Genomic DNA, 19287 nt, shown 5'->3' with positions numbered 1-19287 from the left:
AACAAGGTCACAGAGGCTGCAACAGTCGCAAATGAAAAACAAAATTCAAAATGATGCTGACTATTGCAGAACGAGCACGTTTTTAACCACAAATGTAACTGTAATCATGAATATGACTTTCGTGATGATATGAACGCTGTCCCATGTATCCGTAAGATGAAACTGTCAAAGCAAACAGACAGGAATAAGCTGAAGGAAAAGGAAAGTTGGGGGAGAAGGGGTGGTTGCGGTGGTTTACTGTTGGTAATACGATAAAGGAAAAACATACCAGGAAACCTTCTATTATATGAACTCTCCAGCGAAGAAAGCTGCCTTCTTTCTCTATGATCTGTGGCCCAATGAGTATCCATCTGAGAGTCATGAAAGCCCTGTGGAACTTTAAATCTGCAGCTAATTTCCTTGCGAACAGAACAACTGCCTCGAGCTAATTTCCTTGCTGGATTAGTTCTTGCCGGAAGTCATGCAAATGCTGCCCTGATCTTAACTGAAAAGAACGGATCCATCTCTGTAAGTCAACCCCTCTTCGCATTGACATAATTACAGTGCAATGCATTACGAAGATAGCCCATTATCGATTAGTATAACCTCATTTTCTTGCATTTTAACTTGCAGCATTTTCAGATGTTAAAAAAATCATGCAATGTAACTGACAATGATGGCAGTGAACAACAATATTATCTTTTCACCTTCACACGCACGTGGTGTCGTGACGATCATTTTCTTGGTTTGGAATCTCTAGGATAATGCGAGAAAGAACAAGGAATTCTTGTTTCTTATAAATAAAAAGAGGATGAAATCGTCACCTAATATTTTGGTCACTAAAAATCCTAATTGATCTCAGAATCTGGATAATGGAATTGGTTATATATAGAAAAGACATATTATCCCTAGTACACCTTATCTAAGATAAATTGCATTGTTTGTTTGTATGATATAAACTAAAGTATTGTTGTGTTTTCTAGTCATTAGTCTGTCTAAGATTTAAGAAAAGTTTTCTTCGATAAGGAGATATATATCTTATCAGATTAAAACCTAGCAATTCTAGAGTCAAAACATATTTTTATATTTTTTTTCTTTTAATATTAGGAATATGTTTTACTTATAAGTTCATAATCATTGATATTGGGACAAATAAATGTTTTTTGTTATTTTTAAAATGTTTACCAAATTCTCATGACTTTAATAAAGTAGTTACTAAATCCAAAAACACATAAAAATAAAAAGACTATTTTTATGATTTTTTTAATATGCTAAAATATACAAATATAATTTATTTTTTAGAGAATTGACCAATTGCAAATTCAAATAAAAATTGTACTTTTGAAAGAAAATTTTTTGTTGTTGTTTTTTTTTGTGGAATGGAATCGATTCGTATAATACCAAAAAATATCTCGTGTATAAATCACAATTTTAAATATTAAATATGTGAGGATATAAAAAAAATAGAAAATTCAAAATTAATTATAAAATGATCTTTCAAAAATTAAAAATTGAACAAAGACCATATTTAGTAAGACACAAAAAAATTGTTTTTATCAAAGCTATTTTAATCATGATATCTTTTCAAGACAAATTATTGCTCATCAAATCAAAACTAAACAAAGCCAAACATCCACACAAATCTTACTAATTTCATGAACTTCATTCAAACTTCAAGCTAATTCAAATAAATCAACATATACCCAAACATAAATCATGAACCAATATTTAATATCCAAAAAGCCATCACAACCCAAAAAATAAACTCGCAATTCAAATCAAATAATGTCAAAAATATACACAATAATAAACAATTTATCTCAAATTTCACAATGTTATGAAATTTATCCAAAAATAATTTGAGTTTATAGATTGACTTTATAAGATGTTTAAAATGTTCAAGGCATACTGAAAGGCAGGTTGGTGGATCTGATGCTCTCTAGTCTCCTCTCTGCTCATACGTTAGCAATGCTCCTTCACACTCTCCAAGGAATGACCTTTCAAAACTCTGGTCCTTTTTTCCTTTCTTTCTTCTCACACGGTTGTTTCTCCTCCTTAGATCTCCCTTGTCATGATTATTTCGCTAACAATGTCTCTTACTATTGTTGGATTATTGATGAAGAGTGGTTGTTACCAAAAGACAAGAGAAAGTGAGGGTCGATGCAGGTCTTGTTACTGTTGATGGCAGCTACAATGACAAAGTGGAGATGGAAAGAGAGGGAGACAATGAGGGGTGGCGTTAAGGGTTCTCATAGTGGCAACAGGGGGTTTGTGTTGTTAATGCATTCATCCATGACTAGTCTGGCTTTGTTGAAGAGGCTAATGGTTGCTATGTGGTAAAGCTTAATGTGGAGTTGATGTTCTTTATTTCAAGAGAGAGGGGTAGTTGTTGTGTGGGTGAAAGTTGCTAGTCTTAGACAATGAAGGAGTTGTTAGAGAGAAAAGGAGGCTGAAAATTTCATGTGTTCAAATTGTTTTGATGTATTAATCTCAAAAATGATTTTTAAAAAATGAAAAAACATCATTTTGACTTTGAATCGCAACCGCTACCACAATCTTAAATAGGCTCTAATGCTTTTTAAAAGAGAGTGGGGTCACGGTTACAATGGTGATGAAAAAGAAAAAATATGGTTAACTTGATTTGGGTTTTTTTTTATGTTTATTAATGTGGGTCTCCGGGTCAGCTTGCGCGCACCTCGACTAATCTCATGAGCCCTGAAGTTAACGACCATGTAAACCTCTAGTGGCCCTAAGGTTTATGGAACTCGAATTGATGACCTTTAGAAAGCAAACCTAGAACCTAACCAATTGAGCTACACCCCTCAAGGTTAATTTAGGTTTTTTTTGTGTTAAGGGTGGTGGCTCAGTTATTATTTTATTTTTGTTGAAAATAAAAGTTTTGGATGGAGCTCATAGGCCAATGTTGGTTGGCGATTGGGAGAAGGATATAATGGGTTGAAAATAATTCTTTTTTATTCTCTTGTGTATCTAACGGTTGGCCCCAACAAAAAATAAGTTTAGAGTTTTTCTAGAGTCACTTTTTTTAGAGTGTGTGAGCTCGTAAGAAAAATGTAGGAAATTCTTTTTTGGTGTTTTTATGTTAGTTTTCTTTTAATGGCCTCTCCCCTAAAATTTCTTGTCCCTCTTGTTGTGTAAGATTATCACCTATTTATAGGTGGAAAGTTTTGTCTTCTTCCCCTAATTGTTTGGTCCCCAAGCAACTAAAAAACATTGTGGTCCCTCATTTTTTTTCCTTTGTATTTTGGTCTTTTTTCTCCAAATATTTCTTTTGTTTCTTTTTTTATTATTTTTTTAAAGCAATGTCAACTCAATGAAAAAGATCAATGATTTTGAAAATGGTGCATTAAAAGCTAAACGGGTTGAAAAAGAAATTTAAAATTTGAATTCTTTTGAGAAGACGCTAAAAATGTTAAACATGACGCAAATACATCAAAAGCATGTTTTTTTTATTTTTTATGTAAAAAATATTTAGAAAAATAGAGGGTTAAAAATTGAGTTATTACATGTTAACATAATTAATACAATTCGCTACAGCTTCGTGATTTTTAAAAGTTTCAAAACAATAATATTTTCTTCTAGTACCAAGTCTATAGTGAGCAAGCTTAACCTTTTTCATCCTCCCAAACTTTTCAAGGTGCTTCCTAACATGTTCTTCATACCATGCATGTGGCACCGCATTAAGAATTACTTCATCTAGTAATACATGTGAATGTGTGTGTCAGAACAATTGTATATGTATAATTCCAATAATGTTAAAGGAAAGAATTGCAACTCTAAAACAATATCTTTTATAATTTGGTTAAATAAAGTCCATAAACAGTTTCATGCAAGATATAAGATGAAAAATGCTTCCTTGGGAATAATGTAAACGATGTATATATCCTTATAAAGGCTCCCTTTTTTTATTGCATGCATTGCAGAAAAAAGGTACTTAATAAGTCTTCTGAAAACAAGTCCTATTAATCAACTTCATCTAAAATTTTCACCAAAAGAAAAACTCCATATATAATATCCTAAGGATCTATCATTTCCAACCTCCACACATTCAAAGAGGCACAAACTTGCTCCCCGTGATCGTTCGTGGAACAAAAAATTATATACAGCCTTTTGCATATTAATTAGGAGGAAATGTTTTTTGATAGGTAACAATCTATTATTTTTTGTTTTCATTCCTTATGTTGTGGTATGCATCTTACATGCTAGAGGCCATTCACTATGTTAACAAGATCTACAGTAATAAAATTAGGCCTGGACAGTGGAAAAGATTTGAAATATACATAAGAATCTTTACATGAAAAGGGAATATACATGTTGAAAGTAAACTAGATTTCAGTTCCAAAAAACAAAGGAACCGGTCTACTAGTTGAGAATCAGTTGATCGACTGAAATAAGTTGAATCGGTCAACCAGTTCAGCTGGCAGAATATAATTCATGTTCAGATTAGAATTTTCTTGTATTAGTTTAATTCCTTGATTATCTAGGAATTTATACATATAAAAAGGCTTGTAATTCAGCATTATGAAAAAGCAACAAAAAGAGAGAGAATAGCTAAGAAAGCTTAGAGAGAAATACTTAATAAAAGTATATATTCCTCTCAATTTTCTTCATGTTCTTGATTTTTTGACATTACATTACTGTTTTTGATCTTCTACCACACTCATCTTTTTCCAACAAATGGTATAAGAGCTTAGGTCTGATTATTTAACATGGTCAACCAAACTTTTCACTTCAATGTCCTAGGTTAACAAAAGACAATTATGAAACTTGATGTATTCGAGTAAAAGCTTGGCTAGATTCCCAAGATATATTGAACACAGTTGAAAAAGATTTGGAGGAGCTTATAGATGGAGCAGCATTGACTTCAGTCTAAAGGGAGGTCAAGTAAAAGGCACGAAAGAAAGATCAACAAGCACTAACAATCATCCACCAATGTTTGGATGATGCAACTTTTAAGATAGTGACCAACGCAACCATTGCCAAGTAAGCATGAGAAGTTTTACAAAAATCAAACCAAGAAGCTAACAATGTGAGAAAAGTATGTCTATAAAATTTACTTAGTGACTTTGAAAAGTTATATATGTTTGAATCGGAGAATATTTCAGAATACTTTACAAAAGGATTGGTCACATGCAATTAAATAAAGAGATATGAGGAGAAGATGAAAGATACGTGTGTGGAAGAGAAGATCCTACACTCATGGTAAAAAAAAATTCTATTATGTTTTAGTTGCGATAGAGGAGTCGCAAAATATGGATTTTCTTACTATTCAATGTCTCATGGGAAAATTACAAGCTCATAAGGAAAGAATCAATGAAATTCAAGAAGATATAGGTGCACAAGTACTTTTTCAAAACAAGATGGTTCTGGAAATTTCTAATGGGGTAGAGGATATGGACAAAGCAAAAGAAGAAGAGGAAGAGGCAGATTTGGAAGAGAACGTCTTATCAGCCTTAACAAGTCAACTAGTCAACTGTCTGAAGCAAATTGGTCAACCAGTTACTTTGACAGTGGCAATCCAAAATCCATGTTTAACAAAAATGCTATAATTGTCAAAAGTTAAGTCACTATGCTAGGGATTGTTGGAGTTCAACTAAGAAGGTTGAGGAGAATGCAAGTATAGTGATAGAAAAAGAGAAGGAAGCCACCCTACTACTAGTACATGATGAGAGAATGCAAGATAAAAAGAATATATGGTATCTAGACAATAGAGCCAACAACCATATATGTGGGTACAAAAACAAGTTTCATAGAGTTTAATAAAGCAATTAGAGGTAATGTCACATTTACGGATCATTCAAAGGTTGTCATCAAAGGAAAATGTATGATTTTGATTAAATTTAAAGATAGAAGTCATTAATTTATTGGTAATGTTTATTATATACCAAGAATAAAAAGCAACATATTACGCTTAAGATAATTATTGAAGAAGGGGTATGACATTAAGATAAAAGATCATACATTGACATTACTTGACACTAAAGGAGCTATAATTGCAAAGGTAGTCATGACAAAGAATAGAATGTTCTTACTAAACATATAAATGGATGTGCCTAAATGCATATGTGAAGGATGAGACTTGGCTTTGAAATATGAGACTTATTCATGTAAGCTTTGATAGCTTAAAGATAATGGCACAAAAAGAGATGTTGAAGGCTCTATCATCCATTATACATCCAAATTAGTTTGTGTGAAGGATGTTTAGTGGGTAAGTAAGTTTGCAAGAGCTTTTTGAATAAGGCTACATCTAAAGCAATTCAACCTCTACAATAAATATATGTCAATGTTTGTGGTCTTGTCAAACCAGATTTATTTAGTAAAAATCTATATTTTTTTACTTTTTATTGATGATTATAGTAGAAAACTTAGTTATATTTTAAAAAAAAAAAATCTAACGTGTTTAGTTGTGTTAAGAAATTTAAAGCATTAGTTGAAGGAAAGTGGTTATTCTATAAAATCAATTAGGACGGATAAGAGGTGAATTTTGTTCTAATGATTTTAATGAGATTTGTGAAGATCATGGTACAAAAAGAATCCTAATGGTGCCTAGATCCCCATAACAAAATGGTATGGTGGAGAGAAGGAATAAAAGCATCCTTAACATGGCAAAAAGCATGATCAAAACCAAAAAAAATGCCTCAAAAGTTTTGGATCGAAGTTGTAGATTATACTACTATTTGTCAAATAGATGTCCTATTAAAGTTTGACTAGCATGACTCCACAAGAAGCATGGAGTGGAAAAAAGTCGAGTGTCTCTCACTTGAAAGTTTTTAGGAGCATTGGCTATGTGCATGTAGATGATCAAGTAAGGACCAAGTTAGATGGAAAAAGCAAAAGGATGATCTTTGTGGGTTATGATCAAAAGTTCAAAAGATACAAGTTGTATAACTCTAATGAACAAAAGATGGTGATTAGTAGATATGTTGAGTTCAATGAAGAATGAGCATGGGATTGGAAAGTAAAGGATGGTGAGAAATATGAATTTCTACCAATTCTTGATAAAGAGGATGAAAGATATGAAGATCATCAAGAACTTTTAGTTACACCTCCACAAACATCAATGAACTCAACTTCTCTTTTTTCTTCTTCTTCTTCTAGTGGAAGCTCAAGTTGTGGCACTTCACCAAGTCTCCCAAGAAAGATGAGGAGCCTTGATGACTTATATGAGGTAACTAATTCAATTGATGATGATGTCGCATTATAGTGTCACCTTTCTACATGTGATCCTATAATGTTTGAAGAAGCAATAAAGGATGCAAAATGGAGAATTTCTATGGATAAGGAGATTGCATCAATTGAGAAAAATGACACATGGAGATTGATTTCTAGACTAAATAAAAAGAAGTCAATAGGTGTCAAGTGGATCTACAAAGAAAAAAAGAATGTCAAATAAGAGATGGAGAGTTACAAGGCAAGGTTAGTGGCAAAAAGTTATAATCAAACGCATATGATTGACTATAATGAGATTTTTGCTCTCGTTGTTAGATTGAAGACCATTCAATTAATCATCATCACTATTGCCCAACATAGATGGAGAATCTATTAAATGGATGTCAAATCAGCCTTTCTTAATGGTTTTCTTGAAGAAGAGGTCTATATTGAGCAACCTATAGGATATGAGGTGAAGGGAAATGAAGATAAGTTATTAAAGTTGAAAAAAGTATTATATGGATTAAAGTTATACGATTGACGTCGTATTGATGGTTATTTCTTAAAGAATGTATTTTTCAAATGCCCCCATGAATATTTTATTTATGTAAAGATCAAAGAAAGTGGTGATACTCTTATTATATGTTTGTGTGTGGATGACTTGATCTTTATAGGAAATAATCCAAAGATGTTTGGGGACTTCGAGCAATTAATGATCAATGAGTTTAAGATGATCGATATTGGTATCATGTCCTACTACTTAAGGATTGAGATCAAATAAAAAGAAGATGGAATCTTTATAAATCAATAAGAGTTTGCGATAGATGTTCTCAAGAAGTTCAAGATGGAGGATTATGCAAGAGTAAATATTCTGGTTGAGTTTGGAGTTAATATGTCAAAGAATGATGAAGGAGAGAAGATAAACTCTACAACATTTAGGAGCTTAGAGGTAAGTTCTAGATATTTGACATGTAGTCATCCGGATATTCTTTTTGGAGTAGGACATATGAGTAGATTTATGTAGATACCAACTATGACACATTTTAAATCATTGAAGCAAATTCTTCGATATATTAAAGTTACTATTGATTTTGGCTTGTTCTATAGTTATTTTAATAGCTTTGAACTTATGGTTTATAATGATAGTAACTGGTTTATATGGATGATAAGATGAGCACTACAGGTTTTATTTTTTACATAGGAGACAGAGCATTCATATGAAGTTCAAAGAAGCAATCCATAGCACTTTGTCAACATGTGAATCTGAATATGTAGCTACTATATCATGTATTTGTCATTTCATATGGCTAAGGAGATTATTGAATGAACTATGAATGCCGCAAGATAAACCTATTGAAATTTATATGGACAACTCACCAGCCATTACATTAACAAATAATCTAGTATTTCATGATAGAAGTAAGCATATTAACACAAGATTTAATTAACTACGAGATTGCATTGCAAATAAGTTGAAGTCAAGTATGTGAAGAAATAAGACCAAGTTGCTGATATATTCACAAAGCCACTCAGTTATGAAGTTTTTATCAATGTGAGAGTTGTGTTAGGAGTTATGAAGAAATTAAGTTCAAGGGGGGATGTTGAAATCAAACCAGATTCCAGTTTTGAAAAAAAAGGAACCAGTTGACCGGCTAGAATAAGTTGAATTGGTCGACCAGTTCAGAAATGGTCAACTAGTTTAGTCAACATAATACAATTCATGTTTAGATTAGGATTTCATTATATTAGTTTAATTCCTTGATTGTTTAGGACTTTATGCCAATAAAAACAATTAAATTCAGCATTATGAAAAAAAAACAAAACAAAAAAAGAGAGAATAGCTAAGAGAGTTTAAATAGAAACACTTAATACAAATATATCTTCCTCTCAATCTTCTTTTTGTTCTTGATTTTTTAACTTTACATTACTATTTTTTATCTTTTATCACATTTATCCTTCTTATAACAATACATGTGTCATGGTTTTGATATTTGGTTCGAGACCACTGTATGTAAATTCACCCCTGGTAGCTTACTCCTACCAAACATAACATTTACCTTTTACAAGTGCTTAAGAACTTCTGATGCATCTTCGATGTAGTAATAATGCATTCTGCTTCACATGTGGATAATGCAACAATAGATTATTTCTTTGATGTCCACATAAAAGTTGTTTCTGCCATAAAGAATACAAATCCAGTTGTGCTTTTTCTATCTTCTAAATTTCTTGTCTAGTCACTGTCATTATATCCATCATGTAATTTCAAGACTCTGTGAAGATGAATAATATAATCCATAGCTTGCATTTCCTTTAACAAAATGAAGGATCCTCTTTGTTGTCTTCAAATGTGACTTCTTAGCTTCTCTATATATTTGTTAATCAAGATTACTCCAAATAAAATGTCTGGTTTGGTACATGTTAGATAACACAAGTAACCCACAATACTTTTGTAGAATGTAGGATTAACTAAATCTCTTTCTCCTTATTTAGTTAACTTGGTTTCATATTCAACTAGATTGTCTGCTAGACAACAATTTTCCACAGCAAATTTCTTCAAAACTTGTGTTGCATACTTGTCTTGTGAAATGAAGATTCCATCATTGTACTGCTTCACATTTAATCTCATAAAGTAGGCCATGAAACCTAATTATGTCCTTTCAAATTCCTTCACCATGGATTGCTTAAAGTCTTGAATCATAAGAGGATCATCCCCAATGAAAAGTATATCATCAACATATAAACAAACAAGCATTACTCTGATTTGTAAAATTTTCTTCACATATAAGGCTTGTTCATAAGGACATCTTATGAATCCTTTTTTATGAAAGATAGCCATTAATTTTAGAGTTATATACTTTTGGTGCTTGTTTAAGCCATAAAGAGTTTTCTTCAATATGCAAACCTTCTCTTATTTTCCTTTTACCACAAATCCAGCTGGTTATTCTATATAAACTTCATCTTCAAGGTTGTCATTCAAGAAAGCTGACTTTACATTCATCTGAAATATCTTCCATCTTTTTTTAGTTGTTAAAGAGATCATTAATCTTATTGTTTCCATCCTTGCTACTAGAGCAAAAACATCTTTATAATCAACTCCATATTGTTGCTTGTACCCCTTCGCTACTAATCTGGCTTTATGTTTTTTAATTTCTCCTTCAGCATTCCTCTTTGTCTTGAAAATCCGTTGTACTCCTATCGCATTATTTCTTTCGGAAAGTGTTGTTAATTCCCATGTATTATTTTTTATAAAGGAATTGATATCTTCCTTCATTGCTTACTTTCATCTATCTTCTTGGTATGCTTCTTCAAATGTAATAGGATCATTTCCTGGAAACAAGCAAAGCATATTAACATCATCAAGATTGATTCTTTATGTTACATCATAAATCTCTTGTATGCTTTTTATCTTTCTTATTGTTGAGCTTGAAAGATCAACAGGACTGTTAGTTTAAGTTAGTGGAGATGGAGCTAACATGATTTCTTCTTCATCTTTCTGAATATGTTCTTCATCTATAATTAGTTTCTATGGTTGATCTTCAGAATTCCAGTTCCATTCTTACTCTTTATCAAACTTCACATCTCTTAACATGATCACCTTCTTTATCATCGGATTGTACAATTTGTAATCATATGAATTTTCTTCATATCCCAACAGTATGTAGTTTTGACTTTTTTCTTCAAGTTTAGTTCTTTTTTCTTCTTGAATTTTGGTATAAACAACACTGCCAAAATTCTCAAATGATCAACTCTTGATTTTTTTATTTTTTTTAGGCTTTATGCTTCTTCTGGCATGATCTTCTGAAGTCTTTTGATGAAAATTTGTTCAACAAATACACAACACATACAACTGCATCTCTCCAAAACTCTTTTGGACAGTTTTTTTTTTCTTTTAGCATACATCTAACCATGTTCATAATAGTTCTGTTTTTTCTCTCTGATACTCCATTCTGTTATGGAGTTTTTGGGATTGTGAGCTAATGAACAATACCGTTTTCTTTACAATAAACATCAAAATGATGAAAAATAAACTCTCTTCTCTTATCTGTTCTTGGACATTTTAGCTTAAACTTACTTTGTTTTTCTACTAAATTTTTAAACTCCTTAAATTTGTTCGGCACTTATTTCTTTCTTTTAATATATATATATATATATATATATATATATATATATATATATATATATATATATATATATATTCATGTCTTACCACTAAAATCATTAATAAAAGTGAGAAAATACCTACTTCCACCTATGGAAGTAAGCGAAATAAGGCCATACATCTGAATACACTGGGTCAAAAAGCTAAGATGCTCTTGAACTCTTCTTTGGAAATGGCTTTTTGTGCTGCTTTTCCATTATACACTTCACACATTCTGCTTGTGTGTTCTAACTTTGGTATTCCAAGAACCATTTTGTTTTTCTCCATCAGCATTAGTGATCCAAAGTTTAAATGTCCATATCGTAGATGCCACAAATTCATCATGTTAGAGATTTCTACTTTAAAACATTTTACCTATACATACTTAGATCTAGAGGAAACATTATGTTTTTAGTCATTTTTACTGAAGCAATTGCAACTCCAAACTCATCAAAAATCTTCAGATTCTTATTTTTCATTTGCACTTCAAAACCTTTCTCCATAAATTATCCCAAAATCTGAATGTTATTCTTCATGTCTGGAACATAAAATACTTCTGATATAAACTTTTACTCACCATTCTTAAGTTTAATAAGAATTTTGTCTCTTTCTTCAACTAGTCTTTGAGAAAGATCTCCAAAGGTAATGTTACAATAACTTTCATCGATACCAATAAATGCTTCTTTCATACCACACATTTGATTTAATGCTCTTATATCTAGATATCAGGTGCTGGAATAGCTACCATCAAATTTTCCACAGGCCAACAATAACATAGGTTCTTTAGAATTAGTTTATTTCTCAACAAAGTAAACATTCTTGTCTTCAAATTTATATTGTGAATAATTTGAAGCAAAATGACCAAACTCATTACAATCATAACATTGTATGTTTGCATTATTATTCCTCCAATTTGAATATCCTCCTCGACCTCTTCCCCTGCTTCCATCATGACCTCTGAAATTAAAATTTTGATTTCATGTACAATGAGATTCTTGATTTCTGAATGATCTTCCTCCTCTTCCTCTTTAAAATTCTCCTCTACCATATTCACTAACATTCTTCACAGTTAACTTTTTTTGCAATGCTTGTTCAAGAGATCTTTCTTCTCCTCTTCTATCAATTTTCTACTCATGATCTTAAAGAGATCCCATTGATTCTTCTACTATCAATCTTCCAAATCCTTTGATTCTTCAATTGCTACAACCACATGATCAAACTTTAAATCTAAAGACCTTGGAATTTTCTCCATCACACGAACATCATCAATATTTTAATCATTCCTTCTCATCGGTGCACTAAAGAGATTACATTTGTGAAGTAATCTAAAATTGTCTCATTACTTTCTTTATTTAACTTCTCAAAGTCTCCTCTCAATGCTTGCAACCATACCCTTTTTGTCTTTTGAACTCCACTATAAGTCTAGTTAAGCATTTCTCATATTTATTTTGATGTCTTTCCTGGTGCCACCATCTTAAGAGTTGCTTCATCAAGTCCTTGATAAAGCCTTATTATCCTTCTTCCATGATTCTCTCAATGTTTGTCTTTCTGCATTACTCATTGCTACCTCTTCTCGTGTTGATTTTGGTTCAGTGTATTGAATACACCACATATCATAATTTTGTTTTGGAAGACAGGGAACATGAAACTGAGCATTGTTATTACTGGAAGCCATATCTACTCTCAAGCTTTAATACCAAATTTGTTGGAAGAATAATAACAGAATAACAGAGGAGGGGTTACTCACATGATTTGGTGGAATACAATACACTAAATAATAATACTCTCGCATCTTTCATTATCAGAATCCATACAATATATTTACAATTTTCAAAGTACTTAATTAATATTAGAATCTTCAATACTTACACTAGATTCATAGTATTTTTTATTTTAATGATTATTTATTATAGCACTAACTTCAATACACTTAATCATAGCAAACAAGTTTAATAACTAACATCTTTTGCTCCTCCTCTGTAACACAAATCAAATATACTAATAATTTCAAAACATGACTAATATCCGTACTCGTGCTTCTATTCTAACCACAAAATTGAATTCATTATCTAAATGAATTCTCAATTGATTCTCTCATCATCAACTTTAACACAAACATAACTATAGCTTTGATATTCTAGCATGTACATGCAAAGAAAGAAACAAAGAAAGAAAAGTTGCAGACAACCAAAGAACTTGCCATCTTCTTTTACAATCAAAATTCTTGTTTAAGAAACTAGCAAAGAAAGAAAAACTCTCATCATAAAAACAATAATAAATGATTGGCATAGGCATATAGTACAATTCAAGTCACAATTGTTTTTCTTTTTCTCTCTTGTTTTGTCTTCCTTTCCTTTTCTTTTCATTTTCACTGATACAATAATGACATGCAAAGTGGCAGTAACCACTTAAGCAACAACTATATGTGTTACCTTCGTTAGTAGTAAGAGGAAATTGTAACAGTGATACTGTGAGATGCGGACGGTGGATTTTGAGTTTTCCATTGTCGATATGGGCACTTTTGGTGTCGCACTTGCTCGTGCTATCATGTGTCCGAGCAAACAAATAAATAAATTAATGTAAAAATACAATATTCAATTGTTATTAACATGTTAAAATTGTATAGACTCGTCTGTAACTAAAAAGATAGTTTTATTTAATTATATAATACTAAAAAAACCAATCACAATGACTTATAAAAAAAATGTTTGTCAAATAAAAAAAATTATGTAACTCAATTCTAAGACAACTCAATGCTAAAAGATAAAATCAAAAAACAAATGTAAGCAAAAAGCACCTCAATAAAATAAAAAACTAGCGAAGTTGGGTAAGTTAGTCAAGCCTCGTGACTTGAATCATGCGAACGGGATAACATAATAAAAGGAAAAACATAAACAAATTTGAAACTCAATTCCCAACACAACCAAATATTAAAGGGCAAAACAAAAAAAAAAAATCAATCTTAAAAAAAAACCTAAAAAATAATCTGAGTCAAACCAAGCTAAACCGCTAGACCTATAACCTAGGTTATGAGACCAAAATAACCCCATAGAAAGAAAAGTGGAGAGAATCACAAAACTCAATTTTCAATAAACTCAATTTTAAAGGATAATCAGTGTAAAATAAAAGAATCTCGAAAAAAAAAATCGATGTCAACCTAGGTTAGCTTTTCAAACCTGTGACCTAAGTCATGAGACTGGAATTACCCCATTAAAAAAAATCACTAAGTCCAATTCTCAATCAACCTAATATTGAAGGATTAAATTAAGAAAAAAATCAATTTAAAAAAAATCCAAAGAAAAAAAATAATTAAAAGAATGAAAACAAATTTAAAATAATATTAAAATAATAGGGCAACTTTCAATTTTGGTTGGGCCAATGTGATTCCCGAGAAAATGAGAGAGAAAATAGAGAGGGGAAAAATGTCATTGGAGTCTTATTGTCATCCCTCTATCGACACACATCACCTCTCCCAAAAGACCTTGTCGCGATGCTTCCAACAACACTAAGGAATCCGCACGCGCTGCTTAAACATGACTTGTTTCCTTCACATATTGGTGTGTGCATTACATGCACCAACCAAGTTGTCCTGCCCGTTGAATTCAGCTCATCATATTTGTTTTAGTTTTGATTTTGGTCTCTTAATTGTTTTTCATCAAAAGAATCTTATTTTATTTTGTCAAATCAAAGCATTAACCAAGTGTCAGGATTTTCTCTTGATATTACAAAAACCTCATATCTAGGCAATTAAAACAAATTACCAAGTCAAATCTCAACAATTTAAAATAATCAAATTAAAAAAAAAATTGAGTGACCAAACAAACAAATCATTTCATGTGAATCAGTGAATTATTGAGCCGAGATAAATTTGAAGACAAACTTTATCCCTGATAGTGCAAATCAATCACTAATTCAAGTAAAAATAGATTAAACATTTTTGTGAGCTTCAAATTTCAACCTTAAACTATAATTCTTTTAAATTAAAGAAATGAATTTTTTTTTTTTTTCATTTAACTAAGCATTAGCAACAACATTTTCCTAACATTGCAAAATCTCTATTCATAATCATTAAAAAACAAATCACCAATATCAATCCCAAATTAACACAACATTAAAGAACCAAATAAAATACTTCAATAGACAAATAAATCCGGGGGAGGGGGGGGGGATCCATCATGGTGAATCACCTAGCCCTCTCGGTTTCTTCTTTTAATAAAGGGGAAATGGACTGCAGACCGGGTGGCTTGGTCTTTAGCCAACTCCTCAATTTGAGCCTTCTCAAGCGCCTAGAGCGAGGTGCGAGTGATAGAAATGTAGCTGACAGAAATATCATCATACTTGTAGAGATTTTTAGGAAAGAAATTGGAAATATTGGTAACAAAAAGTAAATTCCATGCCATAACCAACTTAGAATCGAGGCCCATAACCCCTTTGTGCATGAGATGGTTGTTACAAGAAACTAAATACCATATTTGGCCAACCCAAACCGTTGAGAATTGAAGCACTGCCATTTCAAAAAGGTGTAACATTTCCCATAACATAATCACCTTCACAAGGTAATAAACTATAAATTAAAGCGTTCAAATGCTAGAACAACGCTCATAACAAGCATCAAATAACAAAACAAATCTCATCTTAAGAAGTATTAAAGCACTGAAATTGCGAAAACATGATATTATTACACTACCAAAAAGGAAATGGTGAATCTTCACCAAAACTATCACCACTCTATGCAGCAACAGATGGCTTGGAAGCAATTGAGAGCCTGGATCTCTTTTTCGCTAAGCTCTCACTACGGCGCTCGCGCTGCTCCTTCAACCGAGTAGCAAGCAGTTTCTGGTACTCAGCTGCTTCTGACTTGGCCTTTGCAATTCTCTTCTTTTTGTCTGAAATCCTGGCACGCTTCCTTTGGAGAGTCAATGGAGTTACAAGCCTTTGTATCTTTGGAGCTTTACTGACTTTCTTCCCTGCAAACCAAAAAAAAAAGGCACTCATTATTGTGTATGATTTAGAACTAAATATAACAGCCTTCTACAATGCTTCTCCTAACAGCCCTGCCCTGACCCAATGACCACATCACCCAAAATCAGAAAAGATTGTTAAATTCTTATATACTTGTTCTTATCATTGTTAATGGAGAATTTATACTTTTAAATATATCAAGGGATTTGTTTTGACACTATACATTCTGTTTATCTCTGTTTGCAAACTAACAGTTTAAATCCATTACATTACTGGCTCCAAGGCTACTTGATTTGATGAAACCAAACTATCATGCATTGCAGCCCTGCCACCTTCATTTATTCAAAGGCAAAGAAGACCAAGAAAAACAAACTTTGCTAGAAGGAAAACGTTATGCAAAACAATTCTAATGTTTCAACAGCTGCAATATTTCAAATAGAAAGACTGCTAAACATGCAAATACATTCATCAGCACTTCCCTATGTATAGCCATGCAAATCAAATAAATACAAGTAAAAAAGTCTTAGAAACGCTACCAGATTTTGTTGTGAAGGTCCTGCGGTATGTGTTCACATATTTGCGAACATCATCCTCCTTGGAAAGGTTAAAAAGCTTCCTGATTTTAGATGCCCTCTTTGGACCCCTCATCCTGGGTTTCTCAGTGTCAGTCAAACCAGGTAGATCATTATCACCCTTCTTCACAATAACCAAGTTCAGAACAGAGAGGTCTTGACTAACAATGCACCCACGAACAGACTTTCTCCTGCGTTCTCCATTGCGCCTTCCATATCCACGGAAGCAAGGGGTGCCTTCTCAAACAACAAAAGATGCAAAACACATTCAATTCCTCGATTAATTAAAAAAAAAAAAACTTAATTCAAAGTATTATTCCACACCTGACCAGCCAATTACATTATTCTTAGTTTGCTAGATTATACAAAAACAGAAACCCCACAATCTACCCACCTCTGTGAAGCAACAAACGAACACGACCAGGAGTCAGAACTCCCTGCTTCATTGGAAATCCTTGCTTGTCACAGCCTCCCATGATTTTGAACACATATCCATTGAACTCCTATCAAACATTAAATCATAGGTAAGCTAAACATACCATTGACCACACCCATCATAAAAAATGCAGTATAAGGGCTGTAGGATCATACCTCACCAAGGGAATCTCCACTGACCTCCTGTGAGATCCTCTTGTCAAAAAAAGCTCGCCTGTATCCAAATTTCACATAGTAAAAATCAGTTTCTTCTTAAAACACTCAATGGACCACATAACAAAAACCTTGATAACTTTTCATAGGCCGATAAACAACAAAGGACACTGGGTTGTTTTCTCTATTAATTTTAAGCAATCGATACAAATTTCTATCACAAAAAAAAATAGAAAGTTTCGAAATTTTTTATACTCAATCTCCGAGGATTTCAAAAGGGTATTAAAAATATTGAAAAACAACAAACAAACAAATCAAATTTATCAAAAAGAAAAAAACCCATTTCATGAACAGTCAACACAAGACAGAAAATTTACTACTTGCTCAATCAAAATTGAACCAAAGTAAAACTACACTCTAGCATTTCGTTTCTAAATTTTCTAGACAACCAAGCAGAAAAACAGAAAAGGCAAATGGGAAAAAGCTTACAGCTTCTGATCATCATCGATCTCAAGCTTCTTTTGGCACCCAGTTGTTGGATTTGCAATGTTAAACTGCAAAGAACAAAAAGATTTTCATCAAACAAGAAAAAAATATCGTTTTCTTAACCAAAATTACTGAAACTTATGAAAATGAAAATAATCGAAAGAGTTCTGATGAATGAAAACTGGGTTTTGTTTGTTAGATTCAAACCTTCATTTTGGATCCACTGTTAGCTCTCGCCGCGAGCTTCAAACACTGTGGTGTTGCTTTGGTTGTGCGGTGACAAAAGAAATTAGGGATTTACGTGTGTAGGGATTTTATAGTGATATATTTGGGTTGGGTTTGGAGGTAATGTCGAGAGGCGTTTGGGCCTGATTAACGAATATTTCTCCTTTTTCTTTTCCGGCCCATAATTTTTCAGGTTTTAGATTTGAAATATAAACTAAGAAATATATTCAATTAATGTATAGATAAATTAAGAAATAAATAATTATTATTTAGCTATGCATGTTTTTGTTCTACTTTTTTTTTGTATCTTTGATTGTAAGAATGCATTCCTCATAGTTTTTTTTATATTGAAATTAAATTTAAGATTAAAAAAATGTAGCTCCACTTTTTTTAACTCATTAACGTGCACTTTTTATTTTATTTAAATGGAAATAAGTTATGAAAATTCATTGAAAAGGGAAATCAAATACAAACAAAGTAGAAAACATAGTAAGAAAAACAAAGGAACAATCTAGAAGTTACAACTACTCAAACTTAAAATACTAACTCAAGAACAATTGTCTTATCCTTATATATAAAAAAAAAAAAAAAAAAAAAAAACTGGAGTTTCAAATTGAGAGGCAACATTAGAGCTATAGTAAAAACAAATTCACAAAACAAATATTGTTATCCATAAAGTCTAAACTTGCTAAGCATAAATCACTAGCTTTCTCCTCCTTTAAGACCAGCAAAATCATATAAACAAACTCTAAATAAACTCTCTTTCAAAACAATTAGCTACCAAGAAAACAAGAAATATTGAAAAATAAATATAATTAAAACCCTTAAGAGAACTAAATCTAGAAGAAAGTCTTTAACCTCTAATAAGAGAAGAAGGATATATAGACAAGAGGCTCTTCTTATAAGAAAAGACAAAACAAAGGGAGCGGGGGAGGCAAACTAAAAAAGAAGAAGAAGAAGAGCCAATTATGAAGAGAGGACTATTTTTCTTATACCAAAAAAAAAATAAAAAGAAAATGAGAGATAATGTTTTTCTACACAAATTTCAATCAAACCCTTGAAAAAGTTCACAAATCTTACAAAAGAACAAACCATTAATATATATGTATTTCAAAGTAATACTAAACTAGTGAAAAAAGATATTTAGTTTATCATAACAAGAGCATACAA

At 31.9% G+C, this 19287-nt stretch overlaps 1 protein-coding gene across 1 annotated transcript; it reads right to left on the bottom strand.

The window, feature by feature from the left end:
• Positions 1-15794: 15794 nt before the first annotated feature.
• Positions 15795-18225, bottom strand: LOC118055318 (small ribosomal subunit protein eS6). Its single transcript, XM_035067181.2, has 6 exons — positions 18100-18225; positions 17896-17960; positions 17410-17467; positions 17213-17321; positions 16783-17055; positions 15795-16251 (listed from the first exon to the last, which is right to left on the bottom strand). The coding sequence occupies exons 1-6, from the start codon at positions 18103-18105 to the stop codon at positions 16013-16015; spliced, it is 750 nt and encodes a 249-aa protein (XP_034923072.1). The 5' UTR covers positions 18106-18225; the 3' UTR covers positions 15795-16012.
• Positions 18226-19287: the final 1062 nt, after the last annotated feature.

Source organism: Populus alba, chromosome 1 (genome assembly GCF_005239225.2).
Source record: "Populus alba chromosome 1, ASM523922v2, whole genome shotgun sequence".
Lineage (NCBI taxonomy): Eukaryota > Viridiplantae > Streptophyta > Magnoliopsida > Malpighiales > Salicaceae > Populus > Populus alba.
Note: the sequence above shows the minus strand (reverse complement) of the source record. Positions and strands in the feature narration are given on the sequence as shown.